The sequence below is a fragment of the Eumetopias jubatus genome, unplaced genomic scaffold, assembly GCF_037043125.1.
Source record: "Eumetopias jubatus isolate StellerSeaLion01/CBP00866 unplaced genomic scaffold, mEumJub1_p1.0 scaffold_9, whole genome shotgun sequence".
NCBI lineage: Eukaryota > Metazoa > Chordata > Mammalia > Carnivora > Otariidae > Eumetopias > Eumetopias jubatus.
This window is the reverse complement of record NW_028274815.1, coordinates 21,921,610-21,943,799: the sequence shown is the minus strand read 5'-3', so window position 1 is coordinate 21,943,799 and position 22,190 is coordinate 21,921,610. Positions and strand designations below refer to the sequence as shown.

At 53.0% G+C, this 22,190-nt stretch overlaps 1 protein-coding gene across 2 annotated transcripts; it reads right to left on the bottom strand.

Annotated features, from left to right (window-relative positions):
* Positions 1-590: 590 nt before the first annotated feature.
* SLC35F6 (solute carrier family 35 member F6) lies at positions 591-16,923 on the bottom strand. Of its 2 annotated transcripts, XM_028099489.2 has the most exons (6): positions 16,727-16,923; positions 8,958-9,030; positions 8,037-8,208; positions 7,586-7,798; positions 6,745-6,855; positions 591-5,442 (listed from the first exon to the last, which is right to left on the bottom strand). In XM_028099489.2, exons 1-6 carry the CDS (start codon positions 16,801-16,803, stop codon positions 4,970-4,972), a joined length of 1,119 nt encoding a protein of 372 aa, XP_027955290.1. In that variant the 5' UTR covers positions 16,804-16,923; the 3' UTR covers positions 591-4,969. The 2 variants fall into 2 exon arrangements, with proteins under 2 accessions (XP_027955290.1, XP_027955291.1); XM_028099490.2 differs by lacking the exon at positions 7,586-7,798.
* Between the last annotated feature and the right edge of the window lie 5,267 nt (positions 16,924-22,190).

Genomic DNA, 22,190 nt, shown 5'->3' with positions numbered 1-22,190 from the left:
GCTGAGCGACTGCGGGGAGGGCCAATGAGAGCACAGGCCGGAAGGCTAGCGGCGATAGGAGGAGAGAGCGGGGACGTAGCGGATCGACGGTAGGAATCAGCCAATGGGAACTGGAGAAGTAAAAGGAGGCGGGAACTTCTGCCCTCTGCCCGCTGGGGCGGGTGCTCAGTGCTGAGGGATCGGACCCTCGTCCTCGGGCACTCTGTGGCTGGAAAAAGAAAGCTCTACCCTGAAGATGTAGTTAGTGCGTTTGTAGAACGCGTTTCTCAAGAGAAATCACTTTATTAAAACATTTTGTGTTTTGCCCTGTCAACCCTGAAGTGGTTTTTAAAGATGAGGAGCCAGACCCACAGAGAATGGGACAACCCCTTGTCGCCCCTGTGACCCTCCCAGGAACATCCCACGAATATGGCTCAGAAGCCAGTTTAACTGCATGAACGTTATTGATGACTGGGGTCGTGGGACAGCCAGGATATGACCATGTCTTGGATCCCACTCTCCAGCACTGCAATAGAATCCTCCTAGGGAAACGACCCCTTCCCTTCATGTTGGAGATAATACGCCTTCCGGCCAAATATACATCTGGATAGTTAGAATAAAGGAGATTTTATTTTCTACACTTTGTTTTCTTGCATTTTCTAAACGTTCTCCAGTTAACATGTATCCTAACCAGGGAAAATGTCATTACGAAATCAGTGATTTCATGGAACCCTTGTCCACCGGTGCAGCCAGAGTGGAAAATAGTATGTTGATCAGCCAAAAAAATTAAATGTAGAATTACCATATGATCCAGCAATTCCGCCTCTGGGTATACATTCAAAAGAATTAAAAGCAGGGACTTGAACGGGTATTTGCTCACAGCAATGTTATTCACAATAGCCCAAAATGTCCAAATGGATGAATAAACAAAATGTAGTGCATACATACAATGAGATAGTATTCAGCCTTAAAAAGAAAGTAAATTCTGACATATGTTACAACATGAATAAACCTTGAAGGCATTGTGGTAAGCAAAACACAAGAGACACAAAAGGAGAACTACTGTATGATTCCACTTACATTAGGTACCTAGAGTAGTCAAATTCATAGAAAGTAGGATAGTGGTTGTCAGGGGCTCACGGGAAAGGAGGAATGGGGAGTAGTGTTGAATGGGTACAGAGTTTCAGTTTGGGAAGATAAAAAAGTTCTGGGGATGGATGGTGGTGACCGCTGCACAACAACGAGAATTTAATGCCACTGAACACTTCACAACGGTCAAAATGGTGTTTTGTTGTGTGTATTTTACGAGTTTTAAAATGAGGGAAAATGAGGGCAAAGGAAGGCAGGAAAGAAAAGGGAAGCAGCTGTAGTTGGGGACACTCGTGGTTCTACTGTGATGGAGGGTGGGGTGAGCAGTCTGGTCCAGAAGACCCACTCTTTGGTGGTGGCTTATGCAACAGAAGATCCGACAGCCAAGGGCTCTAAAAATGTTAGTCTACTCCTTGAATGGCTCTTGCATTCATTCACCATTTCTCTAGTTCAGACTCTAATTAAACGTTGTTTCATTGGTCTCTGCCTTTAGTGATCTTTCCAAACAGCAATTTGGAGCACATCACTCCCTTGCCTAAAACTCCCCCAGGTACTCTACTGTCTACAGACAGAGTTCTCATGCCTCAGCAAAATCTAAAAGCACCACCTGGGCACCTGTCCACCTCTCTGACCTTGTCTCTGGCCACTTTTAGCATTGCATGCTTATTGGCATACCTGTCTACTTACCTGCAGTTCTTGAATACATCACTTACATGTTTCTGTGCTTTTTTACAAGCTGTTCCTTCCTCCTGGAGGAAGTCTCCCCGGGGACTCTTGCCCAGTCTTTAACATCCAGCTCAAGTGGAGCTCTCTGGTTCTCGGCTGAGTTAGCTGATCACTCCTATACAGCCTCCTTTGTATCTCATACAAAGGCCTCTTGTGCACATCACACTGTGCTGGAATTCTTTCTTTACACATTTGTCTCCTGTTTTTCTTTCACAGATCCACAGCCCTTGGAGCACATCCATTCCCAATATAGTTGGCTAAATTCTGAGATAGTAATCCTTCACTGAATATTTTTTGACAAGTGTTCCTAATGAAGATGGATGATTTATAAACTTTTATAACTAGGGGAAATTCCCTGTTGACCTTAAGTTTAGAAAGGATGTAGTCAACAAAAGGCCAAAGGGGCTTTTAACCAAGGCAAATATGAAAGCATGAGGTTAATCTGTAAGCGCGTCAGGGAGGTATACATATTTAGTAATGCTGAGAACCTCTTAGGTAGCTAAGGTCTTAAGAGGTCACATGACTTGTCCAAGGTCACCCAAAGTCGAAGTGGGGCTGCAAACACAGCTGACTTCTGATTCTGCTTCTTTCCTCTACACCAGGAGGCCCTATGCTCCACTCCTCCTGCTGTCCTTAGCAGGGGTCAGAGATCTGACCTCTTTGAGAGTGCTGTTTGTCAAACTAGCAGAGACCTTTGTACAAAGTGAAGGCAAATGGAACCACTTGGTATGGTGCTAAATCTCTGCCTTGCGGGCAGATTCCTGGTGGAGGAGCCCGAGGGCCACCCCAGGTGCTACATCGCGGTCCTGCAGGTACCACCTGCCTTAGGCTTCCCTCCAAGACCACTTTGCAAGGGGCAGGGATTGAGCAGTCTGCTATGATGCACATGGTTTAAATTACAGTCTTCGAACTGATGTTTACAGAAGCCCATTATCAGTCAGTTCTGATTTTGGGGTTTGGAACCTCCACACCAAACTTCCACCATTCCGAACCCCCTTATCCACTCAGCGAGAGAGTGGTGGTCCTTACCCTCCTGCCCACACGACCAGCAAGGCCTCTCGAACTCACCCTCCAGAGCACCCGAGCGACAGGAGAGAGTGAACGCATCTCCGGGGGCTGGGAGGGTATCTACCGTCAGCATAAAGTGTTCTTGAGGCATCTTGTTTTGTCTTAAAATAGATGGGAATTTTGTATTCTCCTCAAAGATGGTGTATTTTTTTCCATGATGGTGTATTTTAAAACATTTCTTCCCCTCTGAGCAAAAACTGATGCTCCGTGCTGGGCCTCTGCTGGGACTTCCGTGCCCCCGGCAGACCACTCTGGCGGGCAGTGCGGCCTGACATGACAGTCCACTGTGCGCTGGCATTTACAGGCACCTTCGATTTATTACCTCATGTGATTTTTGCGTTCATCCAGCAAGATGGAGGGCCGGCTTTCCCACTTTAGAGATGTGAAGACCCAAAGCTCCAGAGCTAAAGTGATTTGCCTGATTTGGTGGCAGGCCTGATGTTTAACCCTTGTGCTCCTTCCCTCCCATTAAAAAAAAAAAAAAAAGCCACACTGCCAATTTCCCTTTTGTTTTTAAAAACAGAGCCTAGAACGACACTGTAAGGTCCCAGTTCTTTTGGACAGGGCGGCTGGAGTCCCCACCACACTCACCCTCCACTTCCTTTTGTGGCACACACTGTGACCCACAAAAACTCCGGAGCCCCTGGGACTTGGAGCTGGTGGCATGGAGAGGCCCTCCTCTCCCAACAAACTGTAATAACCTGCAGATTTCCACACAGCCTGAGGGCTTTGTTTGTCAAAGATCCCTTCCCCCAGAATCTATTTTAAGGAAGGCATTCGGTGTTTTGTTTTATGATTGAGCTGCCCAGAAAAATGGTCTGAGGTTCCAGAAACTGCCACGGAGTGAGGAACTCCATAAGGAAGAGCTGCTCCGCTCCTTGGGGCCCCCAATGCCAGTCCCCTCTCTTCAGGGTGGGGAGGGCAACAGCACATGAAGCTTTTATCCCGGCCATGGGAAATTTACCCCGACGACCCCAGAGACCTGTACGGTGGGTGGAGCTGCAGGTTTGGAATCAGGCAAACCTAGCTTGGACTGCTGGCTCCGTGAGGAAGCCAGTTAACCACCTCTGGGCCACGGCTTCACCTGCACGCACCTGAGCAGGTTGTTACGCCAGAGGATTACCGCTGAGCATTTAACACATGCCTAGGATACCAGAATTACTCTAAATGGTGCGGTGCTGTAAATTCATCACCCTGGAGGGATATCTAGGGAGTCAGGTTGCTGGGGGTGGGGTTGAGGTCCAGATGTGCTCTGGATCCCAAGTGCATGGCCAGAGTCCACAGCAGGAGAGCCTTCTTACAAAACCACTTACGTCCCTGGGCCTCAGTCTTTTCATCTTTAAAATGGAAGGTGAAGAGTTCATAAAAGCTGCTATTAAGGGCTGCTTGGAAATCCCGACATCTCCCCCAGGCAGGGAGGCCTTGAGAGCGTGGGAGCAAGGACTAACACTGGCACGGGGAGGAGGCACCGTGGGCAAAGGGTCCGTTCCAAGGAACGGGCTCCTTCTCTCCCGCAGGGTGGGCCCGGCGGAGGCTGGAAGGTACTGAAGCCGCAGCAATTGCACCTTCTGCTTTACAGACAAGGACCCAAAGGCCCGGGGCCAGTAGCTAATGGGCTGGGGGACATATGCTGTGTTTGTGGCAGAGTCCAGCTAAAACTTAGGCCTCCAAGACAGGGTTAGCGAAGAGCCTACAAGTTCTAGAAAATATGGCGCTTAGTTCCGGTTTGAATTTGTTCACTGACCTCTCTTCTCTGGAGAACCAAATTTAGTGTATGATTTAGGAGGAAATCTTAGGGATGTTAGTTCCTGCGATACCACTTCATGATTTAGTGCTAGTGATGCAGGAGGGGCTTGGGGGATGTGGGGTGGGAACCTGGCAGGGCATAGGGTCACCGCACTCAGGCCTGTGGGGGCTGCCGGGGGTGGTGACAAAGGAGGACCTGGGTGTCTGGTCATCTCCTGTGGCAGCAGCTGCTCTGGGGGGCTCGGGGGTCTGTGAGGAGGGGCAGGGTGAGGCCTTGGGGACAGGACACTGTCCACTGTGTGGCCTCGGCCTCAGGGTGGACAAGGTGCATCCAGGTAGCAGCAGAGAACCCACCAGAGGCTCAGCTGGCATCATTGATGGGAGTCCGAGCACCAGCGAGCAGTCTCTCATGCTCGCCCTCTTCTGCTGAGGGCGGGCGACCCCTGGCCAGGCGAGTCAGCAGCGGGCGGTGCAGCCCATTGTAGAGGGCGGTGCCCATCAGGAGGATGAAGAAGCCCAGGATCTGCAGAGGGTGGAAGGCCTCCCAGCCCAGCGCCAGGCTCAGTGCCCAGATGACAATGGTGCGCAGGCTGTCCAGCACCATGCGGGTGGTGGCGCTCAGTTCTTTGGTGACGCTGATGCCCGCAAAGTTGAAGAAGGCGATGCTGCTGATGTTGCCCAGCAGCGCCAGGGCGATGAGCGGCTGTCGGCCCACCTGGCAGAAGGCGTCCAGCGTGTCCTCCAGCGTCCCTCGGGGGTTTCCACTGAAGGAGCCGGCGGGGATGTAGTACATGGGCACCAGCAGCAGGGACAGGATCACGAAGCCAAAGAGGCCTGTGGGGGTGGAGGAAGCACACTGCACTCTCTGCTCAGCTCCCGCCCCACCCCTCCCCATCCCCAGCTCAGCCCACCCAGCAGGGGCTCCGCTGGTCTCCCTCCCGGCCAACCTCCTGGTGGGCCACCCCTCTTGGCGGCCTCACACCAGCTCCTTCCTGTTCATCCAGAGTTCAGAGCGGCCTACTGAGGGGGCTCTAGCTGCCCTTCTCCACTTTAATCATGTTTTCTGACTGGACCAAGAATAATAAAATACATTTTATATCGTGATCGGTGTATGTATGCACAGGTGCGTACCCACACACGCACTTTCACAAAATAATAGCTACCCTTCCAATGTTCTCTGTCATTCCTAAATTCTGTTGTATGCATTTACAAAAGAATGGCAGCTGCAACCAGGACATTGCCCTCACAAGCGTGGAAAAACAAGTGTTCTCTAATTCAGGGTCACTGGTCTGTGACCAGGAGTGGACCAGAATGTGAATCAATGCACTGCTCCATTCAGAAAGCCTCACTGGGGAAGAAACCGAGTGGATACAACAATGTGCTTGATAATGCAGTGGATCGAGATGATTAACGTTGTGCCAGGAGCCCGTGGTGCACGCACAGCTCCCTGCCGGGTCCACAGGCCACACATGGCCCGTGCTGCGCTCATCTGCCCTGCTGGCCTCGTATTTTTAAAGCTTAAAGGTTTTGGTAGTTACTTCCCTGTTCAAAAACTTTTGGTGGTTCCACCCTGTCTGTCATTTAAAGTCTGGATTAAATCCACTTGCCTGACATTCAAGGTTCTCCATAATAAGACCTTGACCTATTCAATTCCCGATCAGTGTCCCAACATCAAACCTGTATCTCACCAACCACTCCTTACTATGTTTTGACACTCATGGCCAGCTCCCCATGTCTTTGCTCTGTCTGGAACTTTCCCTCCTTCCCACTCTTGTTGTAGCTCGACCACCACCTTCCCCATCCTGAAGACACTCAGATGTGCTTGCCAAGTGAAACAGCACTTGAGCACAAGTGGTCTGAGCTCAAAGGCACTGTCTGGTCCTTCCCTGTTGACCAACTCCTCCAGAGTGGGCCGTGCATCCCCTTCATCCTCGACCTCGTGCCCCCCCCAGCTCCTGGGTCGGTCTCTGTCAGCACACACATCGGGAAGGGAGGGAGGATTGGGGGCGGGGGCTCATCCCCTCCCCGTGGACCCCGGCACCTTGCCCTGCACTCCTGCTCGTGCATCCCCTCCACATGCCACCGTCCAGGGTGCCCCCACAGCAGCTACCCCTCTCAGCCCCTGTGCTCACACACCCTCAGTGCCAACCGCCCGCAGCGGGTGCACATTATGCCTGTAGACGAACTTCTCCTCGAGCACCATCTGGATGGAGACGATGATCTGGGCCATGATGATCAACAGGTCCCCTGTGGGGAAGCGAGCCAGGGTAAGGCTGGGCTGCATGGGGTGGGGGTGGCGGGCGAGGATGGAGCATGGCCACGGGGCCCTCGGCAGGGGGGTGGGCCCAGTGCTGGGGTAGATGGCTCCCATAGGGACACGATAACCCCCAGAGCCCCCGATTTGGCAGGGTAGCATATAGTTCGTGAGGCAGTCATGACAGCCCCATGCCTGGTCTCCTAGCCCCTGAGAGGTGGGGCAGGCCAGCAGGGCAGGCACTGTTACCACTCTGGGCCGAGGCTCCAGAAGATCCAGAGGCCCGCCTGGGACGGTGAGGGGCACAGCGGGGTAATAAGCAGGTCTTCTGAGATGCACAAGGCTTGGTGATAGACGTTTCTGGTTTAGTCCATCCTCTGAGGACCAGAGGGGTCCCGTCATTGTCGAAGAGGCTGCCGGGCTGGGTACTTGCTAAACACTCAATAGACACTCAGTCCCGACCCATCCCGGACCCAGCAATTTGTGTGTGTGTCACAGCACAAACCTCCCTCCTCTGACCTCCCGCTCCCTCTCATGCTGCTTGTGCTTTTCTGCACTCTATCCATCACCTCAAGAGCAGATGCAGGCCCGCGTCCCCCATGCACCCACACCCAGGGCTGGGCATAGAGAAGAGCTTGCAAAAGTCTGTTGACTGACTGTGCTGGGCTCCCAGGGAGGACAGGACAAGATGGGCAGCCCCTGGGTCCCTGACCCTCACTGCACCTGTGATCACTTCGCTGAGCTTGTGCTGATCATCATGCTTGCTCAGGAGGTCGGCCAGGCCCACAACCACCAGCCCCACGATGGTGGCAAGGATGCCCAGCCACTGGCTCAGCGCCAGCCTCCGCCCCAGGAAGGCCACTGAGAATAGGCCTGTGAATATGATCACTGCGCCCCGGAGCATCTGGAAACTGGAGGCACTCGTCATGTTCAGGGCTGGGAGAGGAGAGACACATGATATTAGCTTCTGAGGGCCAAGGCTATCTAGTCCCTGAGGTGCCCTCAGGGCTGAAGACACACCTTGCACATAAGTATGTGCTCAGTAAATCTTGCTCGCACGCATGCACATGCGTGTGTAAGTCTGGGAAGAGGCAGGGCTGAGGTGAGCTGGGGTAGGGGTGGCTGTTTCACCAGTGCCCCCTCGGGCCCTTCTCAGCCTGGCCTGGCTACTCACCCACATACATGATGCTGGTCCCTGTCATGTCGCACAGGGCAGGGGGCAGGAAAAGAAGGGGGTTGAAGGGCTGCTGGGGATCCATGCTGGCATCTGGGTGCCTTGCAGCTCTGCACCGGAGCAGGAAGAAGGCCGCCAGGCAGGACAACTCCCCCAGGAACATGCCCACTGCCTGCAGGGACAGAACCCTACAAGTTCAGAGATGGAAGGAGAATCACCTTTGACAAAATTTTAACACAGCCCGTCTTCACACGAAAGCTTACCTATGACTTGACACCTAAACCAGACAAAAGCAGAGCTGCTGTGTGTGGAAGGCCAGAGACTACCTCCTAGGCCTAAGCCCTAACCCCTAGAAACATCTCAACGGAAACCTTAAGGCTGCACAGGGCCTGGTCTGAAAACCACCGATCTAGGCCAACCTCTGGTCATGTTCCAGATGGAGAAACGGAGGCCCAGAGAAGCTCAAGAACTTACTTAGGGTCACAGAGCAAATTGCTGGGAGAGCAGGGGCTTAAATATGAGCCTCTGCTTCCCAGTCTGGCCATACGGTGCCTTCCATTTATGTTGCCTGCCCTACCCCAGTGGAGTCTGGGCTTCCCATGGATGGCGAGCCGGTTTTGCTACTGGGGTTGATGTGTTCCAAATGGGTCCTGACGTGGACGTGTGAGGGCTGGGCTTCCAGTGTCCAGGGCATGACTGCTCCCCGGGAATCATGCAGCCCTCCCAGAGAGGGCTGTGCCCTCTGCCCCATTCTGTGGGCACTCACATCCTGGCCTCTGTTCCGGGGAGGGAGGGAGAGAGTGATGGCTATTCTGGGAGTAGAGGCAGGCTCCACCCCAGGTCAGGAAGCAGCAGGGCCTCACAGGGGACACCTGACCTGAGCCCCGGGCGACAGGAGGTGGGGATGGATTGGGCAGATACCTGGAGAAAGGGATGCTGGAAGCTGTGCTCCTTGATCCCTCCACAGCCTGGGGCCACGAAGTTGTCTGCCCACCTGCAGCGGAGAGACAGAGAAGGTCAAACCCTTGGCAGTGCGCCGGCTCTGCAACTCTGGCCCCGGTATCTGTGGACAAGCTCGCTCCTCTCAACGCCGAGGCCAGACTTCGGGGACCTGGCTCGGCGTGAGACTCCCTCTCCAAGAGGCCAGCTCCCGCAGCAGGAAGTCTTCATCTGGGATTGTGGACAGCAAAGGGGGGGCGGGGCAGAAACCTTTAGCTGAAATGTAGCACTTCCTCACATTGTGAATGTAGCCCAGCAGTACCTGTGACTTTGTCACACACACAAGTCACGGCTACTCTTCTCGGTGGCACATCAGAGTCCTTGCAGGAACCGGGAAGTGGCATTTACAATCATTGCTACTACAAAATCACAGTAATTAGACCCACTGCTTATAATATTCTGTGTCAAGAACTGTATACACATGATATTACTATAGCATAAATTGGCTTTTTCAATGTTTTGATAACTTTATTTCAACATAAGTGACTTTTTCTGTAGTCCAAACCTTTAATTGCATTTTTTTTAAAAAAGATTTTACCCATTCATTTGAGAGAGAGAGGCAGAGAGAGCACAAGCAGGGGGGAGGCAGAGGAAGAGGGAGAAGCAGACTCCCCACTGAGCTGGGAGCCCGATGCGGGGCTCCATCCCAGGACCCTGAGATCATGACCTGAGCCGAAGGCAGACGCTTAACCATCTGAGCCACCCAGGCGCCCCTAAATGCACATTTAACCATCTGAGCCACCCAGGCGCCCCTAAATGCACATTTAAAAACAATATTCTAGGCTTTACCAGACTGTCAAATGGACCGATGGCACAAAAAATATCAGGAGCCTGTGGTCTGCAAGGGCATTGGGCCCTTGGGAAATGACTGCTTGACACACCTGGTCACCTTCCTATAACCTGCAGCGTTTGGAGGGTCTTTCTAGCACTAACTGGGAAGCAGGTGGCAAGTACATGGCACTAGTGGAGCGGCTTCCCGGCCAGCACCCTGCCAGATGGCATCACTGAGTCTGGCACGTTTCCCTAGCAACCCCAGACGCAAGCCCAGAATCCTCTGCGGCAGAGCGCCGTGGGCAGCTACCACCAGTCATTCTGCACTGTCTGCCGCCCTTGCACTAAAGCTCCTGTCCCCAATTTCACTCTTGCTGGGCTTCGTTGGGTCCCTGGGGTCTCATCTAATCTCTTTCATTTAAAAGTCCTTTAGGGGCGCCTGGGTGACTCAGTCAGTTAAGCGTCTGCCTTCGGCTCAGGTCATGATCCCCGGGTCCTGGGATCAGGCCTTGTGCGCTTCTCCCTCTCCCCCTGCTTGTGCTCTCTCTCTCTCTGACAAATAAGTAAATAAAACCTTTAAAAAAAAAAAAAGTCCTTTAGATATTCGGAGACTTTCTTACCTTCTTTCGAATCTTCTCATCTTGTGGCTAAACAACCCCAGCTGTTCCTAACCTTTCACTCCCGTGGCTGCTGACTTCTGGAAGCACTCAGGTGGGCCCAGGCCCCGAGGTAAGTGCATGGGATCTGGCCAGGACCGAGGACCGAGCCTGGCAAGACAGCAGCCCCTCCTTCATGTTGCACATCCTGTCATTTGCTGCCACGGCTCTAATGGAGTCTGTCACATCACGCAGCTGACTCGAGTCAATGCGGACCCACGGCAGTGTCCTGTGGGCCCTGGACCCTTTCCTTTTGCAGCACCCCACGCCTAGGCGGTGGCTGTCTCTAAACTACAAAACTACAAGACTCAGGACTTCTTTTTCTTAAATGTCTTTCCAAACAATGTCTGTCAAGAGCAGCCACATGGTAGTCCCCAGCCCTTCTCCGCTGTCTCTGCTGGCTCATTTCAGCAACCAGCCTGGGGTTTCAAAAGGCAGGGGGAAGGCTTTTGTTTCTGTGCGCCCCACAGGGCTGCAAGCCTGGGACACTGGTTAGGGCTGGGTTCCCTGTGCCCTGAGTTTGGGGAGGGGACAGGGGACGCCTGGAAGCTGGCAGCAGGAAGGGCAGGCTGAATGGTGGTAGAATTCCCCATCAGCCCTGAGGGCGAGACCACATCTATTCACTGATCTGAACACACTCCAGGGCCAGTGAACAAAACAGGGCTAGGGCAAACTTAGCTCACAGTGAGCGAGCTCTCAGCGGGAGACCCCGCCCACCCCAGAGATGCCAGGAGGGGCAGTTAGGAGGGCTTGTGGTTCTTGGGAATGGTGAGGGTCAAAGGAGAGCTGAAGGTGGCAAGAAGGTCTCACAGGACCCGTTGGAAACGTGGAGAGAAATCTGGGTCAGGGGACTAGGCTGTAACCAGTCCCAGTACCAATGGGGCGAAGAAAGTCACAACTAAAGAAACCACCCGCTCTGTGGGGTCTCATTTCTGCCCCATCTGCTGCAAGTTCTGGCTCTGGGATCCCCAGGCCGGACAGGACATGGGTTGCAGGTGGGGGCCACAGACAACGGTGTGGCCCCCCCCAAGGCAGGTCTGCTCTCCAACTCAGGCTTTCTCTTGCAGAAAGAGCACTCTGGGAGGGCCTGGGTGAGGCAACTGAGTATAACAGAAGAGAAGCAAGGAAGCGTAAAGAGGTCCTGCTTTACCAAAGTGCAGAGCCAACTGCCCCAAAGCAAGCTGGAGATGGAAATTCCTGTAGCTAGAGCCAGGGCTCCTCCAGGAGGAACAAGGGAGGTTTTGCCAAGCCCATGAAGGTCAACTACAAGCTTAAGGCGAGGGCATGTGTGGAAGCCCCTTCTTGAGGGACAGAGGGCTCATCTGGTGCCGAGAAAGGCTAGATCCCAGGGGTCTCCACTTCCAGTTCCATGAATTTCTCCCATCACCCTTTTTTTTTTTTTTAAGATTTTATTTATTTATTTGTCAGAGAGAGAGCACAAGCAGGGAGAGAGGCAGGCAGAGGGAGAAGCAGGCTCCCTGCTGAGCAAGGAGCCCGATGTGGGACTCGATCGCAGGACCCTGGGATCATGACCCGAGCCGGAGGCAGGTCATTAACCGACTGAGCCACCCAGGTGCCCCTCTCCCATCACCTTCTTATTCCAGATTTTTCCCACTCCCCTGGCTGAAGTGGAGAGGCCGGCTCTGCCATGGTCACGTGGGCAGAAGGGGAGGCCTGTGGGGACCCCCGAGAGTCAGGCTGATGCTACATGAGGAGATGCCTTCTGCTGGCAGAGACCGGCTTCTTTTATAATTTTTTCTTTAAATTAAAAAAAAAATTTTTAAAGTAATCTCTGCACCCAACATGGGGCTCGAACTCACAATCCTGAGATCAAGAGTCACACACTCTACCGACTGAGCCAGGAGACCGGCTTCTTTTAGGAGGGGCCTCGGCAGGCCGGGGGTGGGGTCCCCTGGCTAGGGGTGAGTCACTCCGGCCTGGCCAAACTCAGAGCTCAGCATTCTGAGAGGTGTGCGTGGCCACGCGAGGGCAGTGGGGCCGACAGACTGAGGAAGTGACTGATGTGGCTCGCTCAGACTGACAGTTGGGTGTCCAGTTCCCCACAGAATCTCTGCCACTTCCTTTGGTGCCCCCAGCTTGTTAAGCCCAGTGAGTCAGCGTCTTTCTCCTGCCTGGGATCTCCAGCAAGGCTGCAGGGCTGCTCCGCTCTTTGGTGTCACAGCAGTTGGTGATAAACGATCACGCGACCTCTCATCTAAGTATTACCCAATCTTCCTCAGTAGAGCCTACCCTGCGTCTGGGAAGAAGGGAGGGAAGTCAAGCCCATTTTACAGGTGAACCTGAGGCTTGGAGAGGCCCAGTGACTCGTCTAATCCCATAAACTCCCATGCCTTGCACTCTTTCCACTCTACACGCTGCCCTCCTGGTTTAAGGCTTTCTGTGGCTGGTGCAGGAACCCCTTTGAGGCAATTATCCCAGGCCAGCTCCTGGAATTTAAGGGTGGGGTCAGCCACCAAGGCAGAAGTTAGAGCTGGCACAGGAAGGACAGGGGGTCCTTCCCTATTAGAGACCCAGGGGTCCCAGGCTTCCTGCCACTTTTGTGGCAGGGTCCCCACCCCAGGGGCCTGTTGGAGGGGAAGTCACCCCCTCGCCCCTCTCTGGCTGGGTGGCCTTCACAGCCTGCGACATTTAGGAGGGCACCTGAGCCTTACTTAGTAAGCCTCTGCTTGACCCTGGCTCTGGACATGCAGAAGCCCAGCTGGATTCAGGAGCACGGGGCTCCAAAATGGACAGGACCTCACGGACAGACACTAGTTCAGGCACAACCCTAAGCAGTGCTGAGGGAGTGGGGACTGTCTGCTGTGCAGGAGACGCATGAGCAGAAGGTCCCGGTGAGCGGGGGAGAAAGCAGCCACAGAAAGGAGAAGCGACCGCTGGACTGGAAGGGCCCTTTGCCGAGGCCCAGGGACAGGGCTAAAGGGCCAGGCCGATGGGTGGCTTTCTGCTGTGGGTATGTGACCCCTGCCCCCATCTCAGCAAGGGCAGGCCTGTCTCCTGCAGCCTACCCACCAGACCTGCTGAGCAGGCAGAGTGGCCTCCTCCAGGGGACAGCCGCCCTGTGGTGCTCCCCCTTCCCCGGACATTTTACAGGTCAAGGAACTGAAAGAGGCTACTGGAGACACTAAATGAGAACCGTGAGTGGCCCCCTGGCTCCAGGGGGAAACGAACCAGGGTGATGGCAGGATCCCCTGGGCTGGGACAGAGCTTTGCTGCCCAGTCCCAGAGGGAGGGCACTCTGGCGGCAAGGAGGGGAGCTGTCGCTTGTGGGACTACAACTTCCATGGGCCAGGCTTGGCTGCTCTCCCTGGGGAGATGCCAGAGGCGATCCCCAAGGCAGTGGGACTTTGGGACACTGCCACTGTAAAAGGACTGGACTAAAATGCTGAGACCTAGCTTCTGGTCCCCACTCTGACACCAGCCAGCTAGTCACAAAAAGAAACTTCTCGTGGGACCTAGACTATAAATTGTGGGGGTTAGGATGGGTGGTTTCTATGTTTCTAACAGCTTTAAATGCCCTGAAAAATGACTTGAGAAGTCCCTAGCCTCATCCCATAGTGATTGTTAAGAGCCTGGATTCTCAAGCCAGATTACTCTGACTCAATATAAACTCTGCCACTGACCAGCTGAGTTGAACTCGGGCAAGCGATTCCATCTCTCCATAGCTCAGTCTCCTGATCCCGGGACAGGGAGTTTATCCCCCTCATAGGCTGGTTACGAGAGTGCATTAAACGACACATGAAAGGCAGCCACAGCAGGGCCAGGCCCTGGTTATAGCGGCTGCTTAGCACTTGCTGTGGTCACCTTCTAGTCTGTCTGTCCTGCCAGAAACTGCAGGTCAGAGTGTGATTGCAAATCGATAATTCCCATCAGGATGTACAAAGCCGCTCTCTCACATTTTCTCTCTGAGGGCGTCCTTCTCAAAGTCTGGCCTCAGAACACTGTTTAGGGTCCAATTCTGGGGCCCATTTGAGGTAGGGAGGTTCCTGAGAGGCCCCACATCAGGCTACCTGGCAGGGGACGGGGCCAAAGGCTGGGTCCCCACGTGGGAGTCTCTTTCCTGCCCCTCAGGCAGCCTCCAAGGGCAAGGCCTCCTGAGGCCAAGGATCCCAGGGCCTCCTACCTGGCCAGGAAGGAGCTGAGTCAGTTTACCCCAGTAATAACTGGCCATCTCGACTCTCCGTGGGGCAGAAGCCCTGGCAGACCTATAGCCACTCCCTAAACATTTGACTGAGGCCTTGGAAGGTATGACAGATGGACAGACAGACGACTTGTTCTGCTACATTCAGATCCTGAGATGGGAGCTCTCGTGTTGAGTCTCCTTTACAGTTAAGGAGGCCACAGGGCTCAGGAGACCAGCTCAAAACATAGACACAAACAAACCAGAGATGGGGGTGGGGGGGGGTGGGGTCCACCCAGAGCTGCATTTCCTTTGGAGAAGGGAGGACACTGGTTGTCAAATGTATATGCTCTGTCCCCTTCACCTCTGATTCTAAGCTTCTCAAACCTTCTGAATTTGAGTCCAGACAGTGCTTCACACCCTGTCGGTACCTTATACAAGGCTGATGAATTGAACTGGATACCTCCCTCCCAGGCCTCTCCTCTGGAGCATTTGAACAAACACTTCAACAATGAATAAGAGATGACTAGCCCCCTACTGCCCAGAGGGCCTCGAGCACAGCCCAGCAGGTGACTGGTGTGACTCTGCATTGCTGTGGAGCCTGGCAGGGCCCAGCTGGAAGTGAGGTCTGGCTGGGACAGGGCCACTGTCTACTCTTCTCCAAATGCCTTTTGGAATCGGTTCAGAAAAAGGCCAGGATCCGGGTACTGGGGGTTCTGAAATGGTAAACTGAGGGGGCAGGAGGGCCCTGCCTTGAGGTGGGGGCAGAGCAAGCGACAAAGCGCTGCCAAGAGAAGGGGCTACCTTCTGGGTCTCCTGTACATTACAGAGGAGGCTATGCTCAAACCCTTGGCCTCGTGACAGCCCCGGGTCCTCAATCCCTAACCTCCTGGGGTCTGTCTTCCTGGTCCCACAAGCACCTCACCCTCATGCATCACAGCTGAACTGTGCACCTGCCCTCCCTGTCTGGGTTCATGACACTTCTGTTCTCCCAGGCAGAAACCCTGGAGGGGTCACTGTCTCACTGTCTCTCTCTCTCTCTCTCGATCCTGTGGGTCAGACCTTATGGCTTCATTCTTTTTTTTTTTTTTAAAGATTTTATTTATTTATTTGAGAGAGAGAGAGAATGAGAGAGAGCACGAGAAGGAAGAGGGTCAGAGGGAGAAGCAGACTCCCCGCTGAGCGGGGAGCCCGATGCGGGACTCGATCCCGGGACTCCAGGATCATGACCTGAGCCGAAGGCAGTCGCTTAACCAACTGAGCCACCCAGGCGCCCCTTATGACTTCATTCTGCACCTGGTCTCTCCCACCTGTCCCCTCCTTGCCTGCCTCACTGCCCCCTCTTCCCTCCCTCATCTGCTCTGCAGCAGCCTCCCAGTGGTTTCCCCTGCACGAAACTACTCTTCATCTTGACCACCCGGTTCATCATATCACCTTTAACACGTCACTCCCTGCTCAAAAGCCCTTCTTTGATTGTGGGATAAAATGCGGCCTGGGCATTTGGTGCTAGTTACGAGACACTTCGATGTGGCCTTGCAGTTCCCTGCAGCCACGTCTGGCCACATGTAGAAATCCCACCAAAATGTCAAGGGCCAGCTTTGACCTCTCCTCAATGAGAAGCCCATGGGGTACCCCCATCTCTGTCGCGGCAGCCTTCCACGCTCACTGCTCACCCGGCCCTCATGGCTTCTATTGTAGCCGGTGTGCACAAGTGCGGGAGTGCCCCTTCACCCCACCCCTGCCCAAAGCTCCTGAAGGGCCCGGCCTCCAGCCAGCGTTGGAAGGGGCCGGAGAGGAACTGGTCCGACCCTTCCGTTTAAAGATGAAGAAACTGAGGCATGGAGTCGGGAGGTGACTCGCCAGGATCAAGCACACAGCGATCAAAGCCGGGGGCTCGGATCCTCCAGCCGGCGACACGGCCTCGGCCCATATTTCCCCGGGCCTCGCGCCCCTTGGGGGCCCCAAAACCGCGTGAACCGACCGGAGAAACGAGGCGAGCCGGTGAAGCCGGGAAAGGAGAGCCGAGAAGGAGGAGGACGAGGAAGGTGCGCTGGGTCGCCGGCGCCCTTGCGGGCCGCGGCAGGTCCGGCTGAGCCCCCTCCCCTCCCGGCCGGGCCCGGACTCACTTGGCCGAGAGCGTGTTGATGGAGCCGGTGACGAGCATGAGCCCAGCCAGGAACAGCTGGTATTTGGTCCAGGCCATGGCGGCGGATGCGGTGAGCGGGAAACTGCAGGGACCCCCCGCGACCTACCCGCTCGCTCCCGACGGCAGCTCCCGACCCCGTCACCCGGGGGTCTCGGGAGCGAGCGCTTCCGGGCCGGGCGTCACGTGACTCGCGCCGGCCCCCGCCCCGCGCCGTGGCCCCGCCCCCCGGGCGGGCGCCGGGCCGGCCTGCGGTGTCTGTGCGGAACAGATCCCCGGCGCTCTGGTCTCTGCAGGGTGACAGTGGCCAGTTACGGGCCCAGGTCTTCCCGTTTGTAAGAGTGACTGATGGGACGGTGCAACGAGAATGCATTGTGAATGTCAGAGCGTTCTGTAAACGGTTTAAAGAGATCGCGAGCCGAATGATGTCAGAGACAATCACAAAGTGGACACGTCCTCATGGGCATCTCTTCTGCACAGGGAACCCCCGGGAAGCCTGGAATGTGTCTCTGGATGAGTTGTTCACATCTTCCAGAAAAGTGGCTCAGGAATCTAGTTCCAGTTCCCTGGAAGACCATTTTATAGCTGAGGAAAGCGGTGAGCTCATAAAATGAGAGAAGCCAAGCTTATGATCTTGCTAGTGAGTGATGGAACGGGGGTGTGCATGTAGGTTCTTCAGTCTCCCTCAGATCCGTACCTTGGGCACAGCCCCTTCACCAGTGCTCCTTCGCCGATTCCCAGGATGCTGCTCTGAGGCATCTGTGGCAGAAAGACCTAATGGTCTTGTTTGCTGAGGATTCACGGCTTTTAAAATCCTAGTTTTCAGCTCGCCAGCTGTCCTCTGACTTCATCTCCAGGCCTCTAGTCTGCATCTCATGCCCCGTCACACCACATGCTGGAGTGCAAAGCCTTGGGGCAACTCCTTCCGACCTAGTGGACACATTTTCCCCATTACTGCAGGCCTTGTTACTACTTGAGGTGCAGATATAGGACCTGCCTGCCAACTCCTCGTTCTGGCCCTAAGACTGCTTTGAACTTGTGAAAATGACCAGTGTTGAATCAGAAGAACTCTGAAGGGACCGCACCAGACCCCTTTATTGCAGGAAGACCTGACAGGGAAGGTGCATGAGTGGGGTCCTGGACAAAAGGTTGGGGGTAACGAGGGGAAGGGCGTTCTCGGAGGAGGGAATGCCCGTGGGATGACACAGAGGCACGAGTGAACATAGAGTGTGTCTGGGACCCACAGACCTTCTGGGAACTTTTCCGCTTCCTTCATGGGAGCCTGCTCTCTTCAGGCAGTGAGAGAGATGCAGATACAGAGGAAGTTTCTTCTGAGCTTCTTGTCCTCAACAACACAACTAGTTTCATGTGATTTAAAAAGAATCCATGCAGTTATAAAAAAATATTAACTGAGACCCTGGGCCTGTAGAGACACATGAAGGCAGACAGGACAGACCACACCAGCTGGATGGCCCCGTCCCTATTGCAGACAGTTCCTACAGGCCACAGTGACACACCTAGTGGGGGCTCTGGGCCATTTTCCCCACAAGCCAAAGGTTCTGTCCCAAAGTAAACATTCCTATTGACCAGTGGTGTTCCCAGCCCAACATGATGTCACTAGCAGCACAGTCTTTGTGTCCACAGCCACATCATACAATGACTTTTAATTTATCACAGTGTTCTGACGTTCATCAAGTTGCTGTCCCTGGAGCCCAGGAGACAGGGGGATTTATTGGCAAATATACATGGAACTCCCTAAGTGCCAGGAATGAGGTCCCAAAGACAAGCAAGATAAGATCCCTGCCCTCAAGGAGTTTAGGATTTTATGGAGGAGAGGGGTGAGCACACCAGTCCACTGTGCAGCCGTGTGGGCAAGAGGCAGAGGGAATTGGGAAAGGGGCAGATTTCTCAGGGGCAGGAGCAAGGGCATGACAGTGACAATCAGTGCTGTCCTGGCTCTGTGCCCCTGTCTGTGTCCACCTGTACTTGACCTCAGTTCTCACAGCAGTCCCATGAAGCTGGAATTCCAGGGAGATTTGGGCAGGGACTTGAAGGAGAAGCCAGATTGCTCCAGGTGGAGAAGGGGGCATTCCAGGCAGAGACAACCATGTGGACGCCATGGGGGCGACCAGCCAGCCTTCGCACTGGGGGGTGAGCTAGAGTGAGGCTCCAGGTCTCTGCCAAACTGGCTAGGCTTCACAGGTGAAAACTAGGGTTAACATTACTGTCTACAGGTGGCAGTGAGCCTTGGGTTAAGAGGCATCAGAGCCTCAGGAGATGGAAATTCTGAGAGAAGTAGAGAGGAATCTGGGTGGGAATGTTTGCAAAATCCTCCGGATTCTTATTTGATGAAATTCAGGGATGGAGCTTGATGCGTATGTTGGATAGAGAGTGGACTCATAATTTTGGAAGCCCTGGTTTCCTGGATTAAGTAACATGGCACAAACCAAACCTCAAAACTTTCTGAGCCTGTACAAAGTCAAAGGTGGGCCAGTCTTCTCTGTGTGGTGTTCTTGGCCATCAGAGGAGAAGTTGTCCAGAATTGCTCAGATTTGATTGTCTTGATTAAAGACAGCAGCTTCTGTGAAGATTGGAGTTACATGAAAGGGAGCAAATTTAGCAAATTTTTAGCAAAGGGAAGAAATTTACTGAGTGTTAGGGGTGCCCCTTCCACAGAATCCTGTGTGTGGGTAGTAGGCCAGTGGAGGGACGTAGGACATTCTTCATGTTCCTCTAAAAGTGTGGAATCTTCAGGAGTGGAATGACATCTGTGCAAGTTGTCCTACACTAGGGCAGAGAGAGAGGGCAGCTTCTGGCTGGCTCTGCCCCTTAGAGCAAAGTCACCGTGGCTTAGTCGCTTCATCACTCAGAGCCCTACTTTCCTATCTGTAAAATGGGAACAATAACATTCAGCGCTTGTGTGCAAAGGGAAGGAGACAGATGTGGAAGTGCGGTGGGAGGCCCCATGGGGAGAATCGGTATTGCTGCTCTGAGGTCAGGGCTGGCCCGGCGGAGAGGTACACAGAAGGACCCAAGGCTGTGCCTTAAAAATCATGTCTCATGATTTGCATAAGTGCATGATCCAGTTTTCTGGCTGGGGACATTTTGTACAAATTTGCATGCTACCTTCAAAGAGCCTCTCATTTCCAGAGTCAGATATAAAATGCGTCACTGCAAACTCCTGCATTTGTATTCAAAGCTTACTGCCTGCCTATGTCTTGTCTGAAAGATTGAACGTTTCCCCAATCAATTTAATCACATTTTGGATTAGGAGATTCACTCTACTCAGGAAGGGACAGAGATAGGTGGACGGACAGTCCAGGTCAGACCTGTTTTGTTCTGAACAAGCTTTTCTTGTATGTCCTTGGGCCATTTCCCTCCTGTGTCCTGTTCCCCTGCTAGAATGTGACCTCCTCATGGACAGGTGACAAAGATGTTTTGCTTGACCAAACTTTAGGTGAGCTCCTGAATCTTCTTCCACTCTTGTATGGGCACTTCCATATAAAATCCGGGTTTGGCAACAGCCCTGCTAAGTTGGTTTAACCAGAACCCCCTACCCTCCATATCTGATCTCTTTCCATAACTTACTGGGTTCTTCATCCTCCACTATCTCCCAGGTGATGTTTGATCACCTGGGCCTGTCTTCAGCAAGAATCCTGTTAGGTCGGTTTAGCCAGAATCCCCGTTATCCGTCTTAGTCATTTTCCATGACTAACCCCCAACCCCACTTCTTGGTTATAAATTCCCACTTGCCCAGGCTGTATTTGGAATAGAGCCCTATTCCACACCAAGGTCTCTTTTCCTCTATTGCAATCGTCCTGAATAAAATCTATTTGTATTGCGTTAACCACTATCTGGCTCTGATTTTTCTGCGACACGGGGCTAGGTATCCAGTTGCTATCTCTCCCAGCAGGGTAGCTGCTACAGGGCAGCCACAGCCTGAGTCTGTGGCTGGCAGGAAGAAGAGGCTTGGGAGGAAGAAGGTAGGATCAGGTCCCTGCTGTCTCCTGGGAGAGAATCTGAGACAGTGGAACCATCCCCGACCAGACCTATCCTGGGAGGGGAATGTGAATGATCTACCCTGGCAGAGAGGTGGTAGATGGTGGAGTTCACCAGTTTTTTCCGACAGACTGTGGTGGTTTCTATGGTGACTGGAGATGATTAGATTAGGAGTCACCTGCGCCTTCCAGCTTCAGACTCTCATAAGGTCATTCTCAAACCTTCTCTCTGCTTTTCTTCCTTAGCATCTTTTTGGGAGCCCCTCCCACCTTCCTCTGGAGCGTATCACCAGATCCTGGGAACTGGTGTTTGCCTTGGTCCTCTGGGAGCACGATCAAGTCAGATCCAGATAAAGCACGGACTTCCAGTTAAATTTGATTTCAGATGAGCAACGAGTCATTTTTTTAGGATAAGCATATCTCCAATATTGTTTGGGGGGTACACTTATACTAAAAGATGATTCATTATTTATTTGAAATTCAAATTTAACTGGGCATCCTGTATTTCATTTGCTCAGACTGGCAACTCTGCTGGTCTGGCACCCAGCTCAGCTCCCTTGCTCAAAGAGAATAAACCATGATGATGGCTGAATTGAGTTGGTGTGTCATGAGGCAAAAATCTTCTTTTGAATATGCTGTTGAGTAAGCCCAGGATATTTTCTTTCCCTGACTCTGTTAAGTCTCTAACTTTATACCGGCCTCTGGGATGTGGGCCTCACACAGGAGAACCCCCAAGCTCTCGTATTTAACATCCTTGGGAGGAGGAGTGAGGGAATCTGTAGGGGATTTTAAGGCACAGACCAGGTTGAGACCCCTCCCTCCTTTGCATCTGGTTTCGCAGATCCCAGAGGGTTAGGGTTGAATACCTTGTCTAGCCCCACCCCATCGCTTTTCAGATTAGGAATTCCAGGGCCAGAATGGAGGTGACTTGCCCAGGTCAGTAGTGAGTGACTTGTGAGCTATATTTATTGATTATGTATTTATTTATTTGGATTCAGTTTTTATTAATTTGGTTTAAACCAGATAATAATAAAAAAAATTTACTGGCCCTCTAGATGCTTAATTACATTTAAAACAATACAACCTGTGGACCAACTAACTGAAAAAAGATATTTTTGGAAATATTTGGGAGAAACAACATGGTCTGAACAGTAACGATTTACTTCTAGTTTTATTAGTTGTATTAGTTTCTCATTGCTGCTGTAACAAATTACCATAAACATAGTGGCTTAAAACAACACACATTTATTATCTTACTGTTTTGAAAGTTAGAAGTCTGAAATTTAGTCAGTGGACCAAAATCAAGAGCTGTGTTCCTTCTGGAGGCTCTAGCGGAGAATCTGTTTCCTTGCCTTTTCTAGCTCCTTAGAGGCTGCTTGCTTTCCTTAGCTCCTGGCCCCACACCCGTCTGTCCAATTTCTGGAAGCACGTCTCCTTCGCTGACTCTGA